General features: G+C 36.4%; 3 protein-coding genes across 5 annotated transcripts; 1 reads left to right on the forward strand and 2 right to left on the reverse strand.

The window, feature by feature from the left end:
- Positions 1 to 2: 2 nt before the first annotated feature.
- LOC108971418 (BTB/POZ domain-containing protein 7) lies at positions 3 to 7,408 on the reverse strand. The gene is made up of 5 exons (XM_018937472.1): positions 6,781 to 7,408; positions 5,287 to 5,865; positions 4,312 to 5,223; positions 2,586 to 4,241; positions 3 to 2,521 (listed from the first exon to the last, which is right to left on the reverse strand). Exons 2-5 carry the CDS (start codon positions 5,656 to 5,658, stop codon positions 2,381 to 2,383), a joined length of 3,081 nt encoding a protein of 1,026 aa, XP_018793017.1. The 5' UTR covers positions 5,659 to 5,865; positions 6,781 to 7,408; the 3' UTR covers positions 3 to 2,380.
- A 418-nt stretch (positions 7,409 to 7,826) lies between these two features.
- Positions 7,827 to 10,334, forward strand: LOC108971352 (pyruvate dehydrogenase [acetyl-transferring]-phosphatase 1, mitochondrial). 2 transcript variants are annotated; one of them, XM_018937346.1, is made up of 7 exons: positions 7,827 to 7,940; positions 8,039 to 8,272; positions 8,343 to 8,487; positions 8,565 to 8,734; positions 8,791 to 8,980; positions 9,034 to 9,601; positions 9,664 to 9,877. In XM_018937346.1, exons 2-7 carry the CDS (start codon positions 8,138 to 8,140, stop codon positions 9,875 to 9,877), a joined length of 1,422 nt encoding a protein of 473 aa, XP_018792891.1. In that variant the 5' UTR covers positions 7,827 to 7,940; positions 8,039 to 8,137. The 2 variants fall into 2 exon arrangements, with proteins under 2 accessions (XP_018792891.1, XP_018792892.1); XM_018937347.1 differs by lacking the exon at positions 7,827 to 7,940 and having other exon boundaries at positions 8,138 to 8,272; positions 9,664 to 10,334.
- A 41-nt stretch (positions 10,335 to 10,375) lies between these two features.
- LOC108971353 lies at positions 10,376 to 12,401 on the reverse strand. 2 transcript variants are annotated; one of them, XM_018937349.1, is made up of 4 exons: positions 12,064 to 12,401; positions 11,816 to 11,986; positions 11,065 to 11,692; positions 10,376 to 11,005 (listed from the first exon to the last, which is right to left on the reverse strand). In XM_018937349.1, the coding sequence occupies exons 1-4, from the start codon at positions 12,074 to 12,076 to the stop codon at positions 10,525 to 10,527; spliced, it is 1,293 nt and encodes a 430-aa protein (XP_018792894.1). In that variant the 5' UTR covers positions 12,077 to 12,401; the 3' UTR covers positions 10,376 to 10,524. The 2 variants fall into 2 exon arrangements, with proteins under 2 accessions (XP_018792894.1, XP_018792893.1); XM_018937348.1 differs by having other exon boundaries at positions 10,376 to 11,008; positions 12,064 to 12,400.
- Positions 12,402 to 12,638: the final 237 nt, after the last annotated feature.

The raw sequence follows: 12,638 nt of genomic DNA on the forward strand, positions 1-12,638 counted from the left end.
TTTTTTTTTTTTTTTTTGTCTCTGTTTATTTTGCTTTTTAGACTATTCCATTTTAGGGGTAGAGATTTTGCTTGCTTTGCGCTTATAAATTGTCGTAACATTGCGAATTTTTGCTTTATTTGAATGTAAATTACAATGTTAATTTTAAACATGTGTAGGATATATGTATGTATGTATGTATGTATATTTAGATAATCGTATTGTTTACCTATTATTAGAATTGTAATAAATATAATTTATGAAATTAAAATAGGTTTCACTTCATTATTACAAGTATAACTTATTTAGTAGGTACATTAAAAAGAAGGTTCTGCATAACACAAAAACAGAAATCTGCCAACCTTCAAAAGTAATGAAACAGTCAAAACTGAATTAGCTAATATTACATACACATGCATACATATGTATGTATGTGTGTAGATGAAATGAGAATATTCTTTCATAGGTACGTGTGTATATACATATGTATATAGATAGATAGATGCCTTCATAATTAATAATAAGAGAAGTTCCTAAAGGACGCAGTAGACATATTCATATCAAAAGTCTACGACAGAACGTAAATCTTTGACGAAAAAACTGCTGTCAATTTGACGATAATAAATTTTATTATTCGAAATTATTCTAATCGAGGACTTACAGCAATATAAGCAATATAAAAAAATCAGTTGATTTACTTAAAAGTATTAGCACAAAAATTATATTGTACCTTCAGGGAAAAACATTTGATCAAATATTCGAATGCATTCTTATATTTAGATTTATAAATAATAGGTAGATTCAAAGGGGAAATCACAAAGAAAAAATGCAATGAAAAATTCTAAAAAAAAAAATTTTGTGTGAGTTTTACTGCACATGTTTAAATATTAATTTTAGTTTCCTTATCTGGCTCACAGAGTGTGTGTTATGAACGCATAAGCTAAAATAATTCAAAGAACTTGTCACATTTTTAATATAAATTTGTAATAACCCTTTATCCAACCTTTTTAGAATGTTTTTTTTTTTTTTTTTTGAGATTTCTTTCTTGTTGTTTTTAATCTATATGCAGATCTCTGCTAAATTTTCAGCAGGATCCAAAGTTGTATAACTCACACGCACCTCTCAAAACAAATTGTGTTTTATTTGCTTAAAATTAACATTTTTATCTAGTTCATCATATATATATAATGCAATTTATACAATTATACGTATAATTATTTGCAAGTAAATAATTTTCGTAAGTGTATACGCCAGTTCAGACATTTTATATGTATATATTATGTACATATATCCACAAGTCACTTTTAACCCCTACACTGTTTTCTTTTTTTTTTAATTTTTAATTCAATTACCCATTAATTATTTTATGTATTGGTCTGATCGCTAGTTTAGACGAACTCTTTCTTTCACATTTGCGCATTTTACATTACTTTACAATATCAAAAGGTGCAGTAAGCACCTTTTCGCACCTTACTTCGTTCGACGTTTGAAGTCGACTCAACTTAGATTAATTATTAACGTGCGAGTGTGTTGTATTATTTTTCATCTTCACTCCATTTTATGTGCGTCCCTTATTTTAGCGTTTTTCTTGAATTTCGAGTGATGTAACCTACACTGCCATGGGCAAAGATATAGTGCACTTTTCGAAAATGAAATACAAATGGAATATTTGTGAGACTAATATTGAACAAATTCATTTCTTTGAAAAATATGAGATAACATAGAATGTGAAATTATTTTTGTTTGATTAGGACTTTATAGAAGTCTTTGTATTTTAAAACTGGTTTTCATATAAATATGAAGCAAAGTTTCTAGCAACATTTGTTATTTCCCAAACTTATTACAATTCCAAATTTATCGAATAATTGTATAGGATTCTATGATTGGCCTTTTCAAACAATCTAAACAAACACGAATAAGCAGAAGGGATAACGGAATATTTTGTGGAATGGAATGGAAAAACAAAAATCACAGGTAAGTATGATACATTCGTAGCTATATGACGACAATTAATGAAGTGCACACTAGAGTAGCGCTATATCTTTCCACATAGCGATAAGTACATAAGAATGTATGTGGGGTTTGGTCCGGTCATTTTTGCAGGTTTTTCTCTAAAAAAAAAAAAACTATTCACTTCGAAACTGAGCATAAGGAAACTTTTCCACTTGTCATAACGATTTACATTGCAGGTGGACACCATCTTATCTTCATTCAATATAAAAATAATGTTAAAACGGAAACTGTGTAAACGTTCCTTATTCCGGATGCAAGCCTCGATATGCACAGTTTTGACGTAACATAAAACTATGCCCGTTATGTAATTTTGGATTCATTTTCTTGTGTCTGTGTCTCAAAAAGGCATGCTAAAATAAAGGCCCTGATCGGGGGCCACTCGCAAACTCTATAAGAATCTGGGCGGCCCTGAATTGTATGGCCCAGGTGGTGGATGTGGAGCTGGTGAATGTTGACCTTGCCTTAACATGTCGAATGGTGAATTTGAGCGTTGCATAAAGTGGTGATAGTTGCTGGGTGGCATCTGGTGCTAAAAAAATTTTGGTGTAATTTATTTAGTCTAATAAAAAATATGAGCAATTCATTGATATTACTTGCATGCCACGCAATCCCATTGGTACAACAGCACCAGGTGCACCACCTCCCATTATGTGACTCGATCCGTCTCCCAAGTCGAGTTGTAGACTTTCATGCATATCTCCATTACTATTATTGGAGTTATTCGCCAAATGCAGTTGACCCAATGAAGCAGTTGCCATTGCAACATCGGGCATCATATCCGACAAATGACCACCGTTGCCGCCATCCCCACATCCTACCGCACCACCACCGCCCTCAGCTCCAATGTTAATCCCCAACGCACTACCATGGGGAAAACGATAATCTCCTTCCGTAATTAACGCTGGCAGGTCATTTCGATGATGTACAGAAGCTGAGAGTCGTGCATAGTTTGCTTGAAGAGCTCCGCTACCCCCAACACCGACATTTGCCAGCATTCCCATACCGACGCCACTTCCCATACCCAGCAAACCGCCCGGGTGCTGTCGTGGAAATGTTAAATTACGACTATAACATGGTTGGATGCCTTCACCACCACAAGTGGAAGAGGCTGCCGATGAGCCTACTGACGTTGAAAGATATCCCCCCGCTACGGTCAGTCGAGGCACGGATCCTGCAGCAGCCGGAGAAGGTGGGGGCGTTTCATCATCGTCTTCGATAAGTGTCGGATCAGTTTGAGTGGTTGATGTTATACCGCTGTCTTCTGAAACAGTTGTTGCTGCAGCTGACGCAGCTGACGCAGCTGCTGCATTGGCAGCATTCTGTTTGCTAAGCAATGACGTTTCAAGCAAATCTGAGACTGCATCGGGCAGATTAAACTCACGGACTACTCGCAAGCGAATCTGTCGGTCGATTTCATGTTTCGATGAAAGAGGCAAGAGCAGTGCACGTTGACACATCGGTGATTGATGTAGCTTATGTTCGCGTTTGAGTAACGCTGCCAAAGTTTGTGTGTCGGGGGGCGGTATGGCAGCTGCTGCAGCCAATATGTTAACACTCTCTTTGCCAGTCACTGCAGCCGCTGTAGGTACGCTGGGTTTTTTAGCTGCACTTATACGAGACACCATGTATAATGTGTCGGGAATATCGGGCAGATGTCGCGACCGCCGCATTCGCATCAATTCTGCTTGGTGATGAGACGACGCCATTCGATCTTCAAGCAATACTTTCACTTCTTCAAAGTATGGCATGAAAAGACGCGGCCGCACGAAAAGACCCTGGTTTTTTCCTCCCCGAATCCACGCATTAACACGCAAATTTTCCCGATCGTCACTAATCATGTGCGAAGGTGGAGTACTCACAAGACCTCGACGAATAGCTTGCGCAAGAACCTCACTATTGGGTGGCAAAACGTGATCCATCCGAACCAATGGCAGCAGTTCTGAAAGAATTTCTCGCAACTCAACATCACTAAGATCACGTTTTTTTACTCCTTTTCTTGTCACAGAATGTGCCGTATGTGACACGATATTTGGTTCACGATCCTCCATGCGTCTTATCAGTTCTTGTTCTCCCCATTTAAGAACAGCCTGCAGAACCTCTAATTCTGATGCCTGCAAAAAATTGCTCTGAAGCACATGTATCAACTGCGACTTATCCAGTTGATGCAGCACCGGTGACGCAATAACGGCTGAAAACTCTTCTCGTAGATATTGGCATGCTTGTCGATAAACCCAAGCCGAACCATGGGGCTATAAACAATAAATAAAGAAAAAATTGTTAATTCCACTTATTTATTGTTTCGATATACTATTTACTTACCTGTGAGCCCCACCTAAGCACAGTGGGCAGCGTGTCTAAAGTTAGCCACTCAAGTATCAAATCCTCGCAACCTTGTGCTAAAATATCCAATTCGAGAAACCTTCCAATTTGGTACAACTCCATAGCCTCCTCCAGCGGCGTAGGTCGCGCACGTCCCGTATTCGTCAACGCATGTACTTCACCCAGTGATCCCGCCGAATTACCAGAACCAGCACCACGTAAGATTAGCGTCAAATCGACTGTGTCCAGGTAGATAGCATGTAACAACACTCGCGCGTATCTCTTCGGTATTACTGTCTCATCAAGCACAATCCTCGTTGGAACATGCAATGCACGTTCGGTATATTCATCAATATTTCGCGTCCGACGTGCGATTAGATTCCGAAAGAACGGTGAGCGAGCACTAAGGATCGCCTTATGGCAGGGCAGTTCCAGTTTCGGTCTAAAGCCATACTCAGAGCTACCAGAATCGGGTCGATGGTAATCGTTGCCCTCAACTGTGAACACTAAAGCCGCATCGGCATAATCACCTGTTTCGAGCAAATACCGAAGATCATGTTCCAAAGGATTCGGTGTTCCGAAGTCATCACTCAACTGTCGCAAAAGATTTATGTCAATGGTTGGGTCATGTGGACAAAGATCACCCGTGTACAGGAAACGTAATAGCGAGGAGAACATCTGAACATCGATGGGCGAAGTTGGCAATTCAAGACAAATGCGTGCACCAAAGCCTGGGCACCCGGCTAGCAAATCCCTGAAATACGAGCATCGTGATGAGAGTATAGATCGATGCACTGGAAAAATAGATCCACGAAAGACCAGATCACAGTCTGTACAAGTTTTCATTTCATAAATTGCCGCCAAATCTTGTTTAAATGTTGTTGCAGGTGGACGCGCCAGTTCCGCTTGTACCTGAAATGAAGTAGAAATAATTAATATCAAAGAAAGTGACAGTGTAACGTTATTTTGTATTACCGATAGATCCCTTAGAGCAGCTAACGCCTCATACTCTTCACATAACGCTGCAAGTTCCAACGGGGTCCAGTCGGATACGAAATCGCGCAAAACACGCGCATGATCACAGGCTTTTGAAGAACGTCGTCTACGTATGAATTTCCGTTTTAGCGTTGCGAAACCCGTCACTCGCTTACGACGTTGCTCTCGAAAGTGGGGAACACCAACGCCTGCTGCGCCCATAAGCGAGGAGTTCCCACCTGGACCACCGCCACTACCAGAAGCGCCGGCTGTCAGAGCAGCTGAAGAAGGCAGCAACAAGCCGGAACTACCTCCAGCATTACTGCTTGTGGCTGGCATATGATAACCGCTCGTCGAAGCGGTTGCGCCCATTTTTATCAGCAATCAAGCAGAGGGAAAAACAATTGCCGGTAAATAGGTTTTCATGAACCACGTCCTAGAGGTGACGTCAAATGCACCAAACAACAAATACTTAACAAAGCTCCACTACTATGAATGGTATCTGCTTAATATTTACACAAGAAGACATTTTTCTTCTAAATTAACATAATGATAAAAACCTAAAGTCAAAGTTATTGTCTGAAATGAGAAGAAAATAAAATAGTAAAATTAAATCTTTCATATACTATTTGGCTTTGGGAGGTGCTGTCTCCATGATATTATTGGGTAGAAGAATTAGAATAATCTTATATAATTAATGTTTATAGAAAAACTATGTAAATACAACTATCTAGAGGATATGTGGGTGAATTTAAGTAATTTTAGTTGAAGAAAGTATATAAGATGGAGATATCCCAAAATACATAACCAATTGGCAGCATTACAGGTATACTTTTATAATCACATTAGTTAATCATTATTTGATCTATTAGTAAGTGTTTTATACTTTTATATAGTATGTAGTATAATATATGTACATGTACTCACAAAATAGATACATAGTATATATAGTATAAGTAGTTTACAAAATTAATGAATAAACCCATTAAAATATATGTATTATTTTCAAAATAAAAAAAGGAATTTAAAGATGTGCCATATACATAAGGTCAAATTAGGTAAACCCACACACACACTCATACCCAAATTTTTGTTGATATCCTGTAAATAAGAAAAATCACCTATTTTGAAGTTGTGTTAAATAACTACTTACCTACACAGATATCAATATTTCATAAACAATGTCATATACTATATATGTACATATAGAGCAGAAAAAAGCACTCAAGTATTATAGGATAGCTCAACCTTTAGCTTTCACTTATTTATAAGCCAGCATTTGTAACTTTGCTTTTGCCCTTCCTTTTTAATCTTTTTTGCATAAGTGTGTAATTTAAGTAGTACGAAAATGCAGTTTTACACGTTTCGTTTTAAATTGTTATTTTGTGATGATTTTTAAATCCAAACATATGCAGCAAACAATCACAAACACACACATATAGCATATTCAAAGTGTCTTCATATGAACTACACTTGTGCTCTCTTCCACTTTACCTGTCTTCCCGTTGCTTCTTTTAATGCTGTTGAAATGCCTTCGCACTCTGCTATTGCTGCTTTGCTCGCTGTCTGCGAATGCAGCTGTTGGCTCTACATTTAATACGAATGTATATTCGTCTTTACTCCGATATGTTAATGAAATGAAAATTAACAATCATTTAACCCAACACAGAGAAAACTGTTTAGCTTTCTTCATAACGCAACAACAAAAACACAGAATCTCAAGTTCTTTTCATTTGTATAACACTCGCATTTAAGAAATCTATTTCACTTGTATCTTTTTTGATGTTTATAATAGATGATTTTTTCACTATTTTCTACTTGAAGTATTGAAGAAAAATTGGTGGAAATTTAGCTAGTGATGGAAATAAAAATATCTAGCACAAAGCAGACGTAGACAACGAAGAAGAAGCGAACGAAGCTCAAACCACGACGGCAATTGGAAACAAGTTTCTCATTACGTCTTTTTCACATTTTACCAAAAAATATTGCAAATGTACACAAAATAAATTCTGTTAGACAAAACATTTTCACTCATATTATACGTCCTTTTATAATTTTTCAATCGAATCTCATTTTTTCCTTTCTACAATTTTCGTTCTCTGCATTGAAAAATCTCTCTGATTGCATGAAGAAGAAAACGCGTAAACACCCTCAAAAAATTATGACAGAACAGGTGTACACATAACTCTATTACAATTTTTGTACAGTAAGGCGGTACACACGCTACGAGAATTGAAATATTTTATTTCATTTTTACGTCATTCTCGTGCAAGAGATTACTATAATATACAAGTAATTATAATTAAAGTTCTCTGTCGTGAATTCAATTTCTTTAAAGTCGCACGATAACGTGAGGTGAACTTTGGTATCTCAGATTTTGATTTGTGCTGGCAAATTATCGCCATTTATCACTATTTATGATCAGGATGGCAACATTAAAAATATTCGCTAAAAAATTTTGATGTGGCAACTAGTTGTTTCATATGGCAATGTCAAAATTATAAAAGAAACAAATTCCTTTTAGGGACATTTTGTTTTATACATATATAGCATTTTAATAAAGATACAAAGTTTCGGTTTAAAAGCTATGTACAATATTATTATTTTAATATTGTGTTCAGTATAAAATAATTAAAATTTTGAAAATCACTAAGGTAAGGTGAATCCGTTCTGCAAACCTCATCATAAAGAGAACCAGTTTTCTATTTTCTTAAGTATTAAATTTTGTTTGGTTTGTTTATTCTCCACACAGGCTAACATTGCCTTAAAAAAAGAAGATTCCATACATTTAGGGTAACAATTGTTTATACTTGGAAGTTACACTCATCTAGCATTATACAGTAAATTTTCGATGCTAACACTCCTTCTTCGTAACAGTGTCGTCTGTATACGACAAGGCAACTGTTCCAATGTTGGAGGTGCGATACGTCAATTCCGAATTACAATTCGCCAAGAAGCACAGCTGCCAAACCTTTCGCCGTACGATGTAATCTAAATTACCGACATACAAAAGATTTATGCAAATATATAGGTAATAATATATCAATTCCATTTAGATCAACTTAATTTTGAGAGAAAACGAATACATCCAAACGTTTGCCGAAGAGGACAGTATAGTACGTAGTTATGAATCCAATCAATTAAGTTCGAATAAACCTTGTGAAGATTCCCGAACCGAAGCTACATTTTTACACAAAAATGGTTAGTGGTTTACATAATTGTATTGTTATATAACTAAATCCGAAATTGAACATGTCAATTAAAAACTATTATTAAAGGTTTCATATGTGGAATATTTGACGGCCATGGTGGACCCGCCTGCTCTCAAGTTATTTCCAAACGCTTGTTGCGATATGTGGCGGCTGGGGCCATCGACAGAGGAACACTGAATGAAATAATAACCAAAGATTACAACAGTCAATCATTTTTAAGATGCCATAATGATAAGGTAAGTTTCGTGCAAATTTCCCAAAAATATTATTTATAATTTTTTTTGGTGAACAGGCGGATTTCGTCTCCGAAATAAAAAATATTTACGAAAATAGCTTTAGGGAATATGTGCAAACTATTTCTGGACAGGCAGCACAAGATGTCGCATTTGAAATAAGTAACGCCTTTTTGCGATTAGATGATGATTTATCAAAAGAAGCTTTAATACACACAAATATGCGCACAATGTCGGTCGCAATGTCAGGTAAGTTTAAAATATGCCTTGAATCAAAATTGGTAATGAGCTTTTACTTTTAGGTGCTGTGGCTTGTCTAGCTCATATTGATCAGCTAAATTTGCATGTTGCCAGCACTGGTGATTGCGGCGCAGTCTTGGGTATACAATGTCCTGAAACCGGACAGTGGCAATCTAAAAAATTGAACAACGAGCACAACGCCGACAATCTTAAGGAAGTTCAACGCATCCTAGAAGAGCATCCCAAAGAGGAGCACGACACGGCCATACGTAATGAGCGTTTATTGGGTCAATTAGCACCTTTACGAGCCCTAGGAGACTTCCGTTACAAATGGAGTAATGAAATAATGGATAAATATGTTGTACCTACTTTTGGGGAGCATGCAGTGCCACCACATTATTACACACCACCTTATCTAACGGCGCTACCAGAAGTACAGCATCATGTACTAGGACCCAGCGATAAATTTTTGGTTATAGCTAGCGATGGTTTGTGGGATTTTTTAACACCATCCCAAGTTGTAGGTCTCGTTGGCGAACATTTAAATTCCAAAAAGGTACTGGAACCTATGAAGTTACCACCTGGCGAAGTCACATTGCTTGACGTATCCAAATTGTTGGCAGAACGAAAGTATGTATTGATTTGAAAAAATATTAGATTTAATGTAATGAATTTTATTAATATTTTATCAGAGCTGGACGCGCAAGGAAACCACTGGATCAGAATTCCGCAACACATCTAATACGCAATGCTTTGGGGGGCACCGATTACGGCATTGAACATTCGAAAATAGCTTACTATCTTTCGTTGCCGCAAGATGTGGTGCGTTTGTATCGAGATGATATTACGATTACAGTGATCTATTTTAATACGGAATATATAACAAAACTCAACGAAAATACATAGAGTATACTGTGTAGAAGGCTGCAAACTAAACTTTACCTCAATGCAGTCAGATTAGCCGAAAATCATGCCATTATTCCGCCTTCATAATGATATGTACATATATCAGTACAATATTTTAGTTGTGTGTAAATAGATAATCATAATTATTTAATTACGTGTTAGAATAATTTGTTAATGATTGAATAGAAGAAAGCCATGTTCCTTGTACATTTCTTTATATCGTAGTTTTTAGTCATAATTATTGAATATCATCACTACTAATTTGCTCGCTGTTCGTTGTCGAAAGCTGACTTTTTAACATAAATTGTAATATGTTTTGCAATTTTCAGATTCAATGTTTTAGTTCTTAAGTTCAATTGTGAATATGGAGCGGTCCAGTTTTGGTTATTATTCATCAATAATGGATATTCATATTTGAAACTACAAATAAACAGAGATCTATTTAAATTCACACATATATTTGATTTTTGATCCTGTGCTATATTGAAATCCTCTATGTATGTGTTGTTAAATACATTTATTCATTATGTTTTCATATTATTCAGAAGCATTATGATGCGCATTAAATACACAAAACATTTACAATTCTTAATTACAAACCTTGTTGGATATATAAATTTTAAATTTATAATAAATTCAATTTCAGCTTATTGATGTAATATTGTTGCATCTCCGCTACCGCCTCCGTTATATTTTCGTTCAGCTTCATGTTTCTGAACACAATTCAGAAATTCGACTTGCATCAAAGTTATTTCCTCCTTTGAAAAACGTTGCATCTTCTGTTTGAGAAAAGCGAAAAATAAATCCAACTCCTCGCGCGATTGTCCATTATACATCATAGATGTGGGAGACTGTAACTGTAAAATGGACGAATTTGCCGTTTGTTGTTGCACCACATTAGGGTTATTAGAACTACTGCTCACTACAACGGGAGTTGTTACAATTGTTGAAGTAGTCAAATTCTTTAATTTCGCTCCACCAATTACACTACTACTACTGCTGCCGCTACCACTTTCACCACCTCCACCACTTGTACTAGGTAAATGGGGTATTGATTCGATGCAAAAGTCATTCATAGAGTAGGTGAATGAATCAGCTGTAGAGTGCGTGTGATGGTGATGGTGTGTACTTCTATAAAGAAATCTTTTTTTACAAAAATATAAATGCAAAAGTTGTATTTCTCATACGCAAAATTTTTTGAATCTGTCGAGGAGCTGCGCACTACGCCCCCTGAGCCAATAATGGTCTCGCAATCTACACTAGGTCCGTTCCCTGCCTCTTCATACATGCACACCTCCTCGTAATGAACTTCGGTGCCAGTTGCATCGTCCAATGACGAACCGTGTTCGTTTTTAACAATTTCTTGTACATCTTCGACATCATCATCGTCGTGTGTCAGCTCCATATGAGAAGATATACTTGGGTCATCATGACCACCATGATCAATAGTTGTAACATCATCTGTGACACTCTCTTCGTAAGTGGTAAGTATGAATGCCTCATCGTCGTTCACTAGGGTTATGGCCGGATTCGAATGGTGCACAATTCCGCCATCGTTATGGTCTTCTTTTAATCGAGTTGCTACGGTGGGTCCACCAAGGTCATGAAGGTCCGAACGTTGTGTGTCTATCATGTAATTCTGATGGCGTTGTGATTTCAATTTTGGCTGATATATACTCGATAAGAATTCTAATTCTTTGGCATAACGCCATTTGGATAAGCCATCGCCAGGTTTTGGTTTACGAAGTCGGTATTGGTGATAAGTGTCTCTTAAATTTTTCCACTTACGTCGACACTCCTCTACAGTATATCGGTCTAAAATGGAAAGAATATATCTTATTTGGAAAAAAATACTGTTATCACCACCTCAACGTCACTACGTATAAAACTTCGCTTGCAAACACAAGCATACGATGTGTATTTAAAGTTACTACTTACTACCAATTTTCGCCGCTATTTCAGCCCAACCATTTAACACATCAATCCGCCGTCTTTGATTAGGCTCTAATTTATAATTATATAGCGCAGGATTCTGGCGTACCAAATGTATTAATGTAATTATATCATCTGCGGGTGCCGTATCCTTTTGATAGCGTTTACGCTCACGTTCTATAATTGACAATAACAAATAATATGGATTTATTCTTGTGGGAAATCTTTTCAAACGCTTGGGTTATATTTCTCACTAATAGTTTGCATTTTGCAAGTCGGGATCCGGTTTTTATTTAAATAGTTTCTTTGTTTATCGGTTTTAAATTTTCCTCGCCAATGCAATGTAGCCACTCGGTACTCGCTGACTTTGTTGCGAGTTGGTCACCACACAACTTCCGTCCGTTTTCATTCAAATTGCAGCAAAGTCTTTCAGTTATTAGTAACACTTAGTTTCTTCTTTTTTTGTGGTACTTCAACACGATAGTTTTAATCATAAATTATAATATTCAACCATAGCCACAAATCTTGGAATGAATCTATCTTATTTGTCAAATGTGCATATGTCCGATGTTGACGTGAATAAAGCAGTGATTGTAGCTAATGCAGTGTTTTTGACAGTTCATTTAGAAGAAAATGTCAAAAATGTAAATGAAAAAGGTTCGAAGGGTTCGACAACATATAAATTTGTTTTGCTGAAAACAAAATAATCCACCAATTTTTAAGTTGTGAATATCTTATTTTTAAATTTATAAAATTAAAATTAATTTATATTTATATCAACAATACAATACGGAATCTTGAGATATTTTTCTTTCATCGTTATCTATTG

The sequence above is a fragment of the Bactrocera latifrons genome, unplaced genomic scaffold, assembly GCF_001853355.1.
Source record: "Bactrocera latifrons isolate USDA-ARS-PBARC rearing strain unplaced genomic scaffold, ASM185335v1 scaffold_34, whole genome shotgun sequence".
Lineage (NCBI taxonomy): Eukaryota > Metazoa > Arthropoda > Insecta > Diptera > Tephritidae > Bactrocera > Bactrocera latifrons.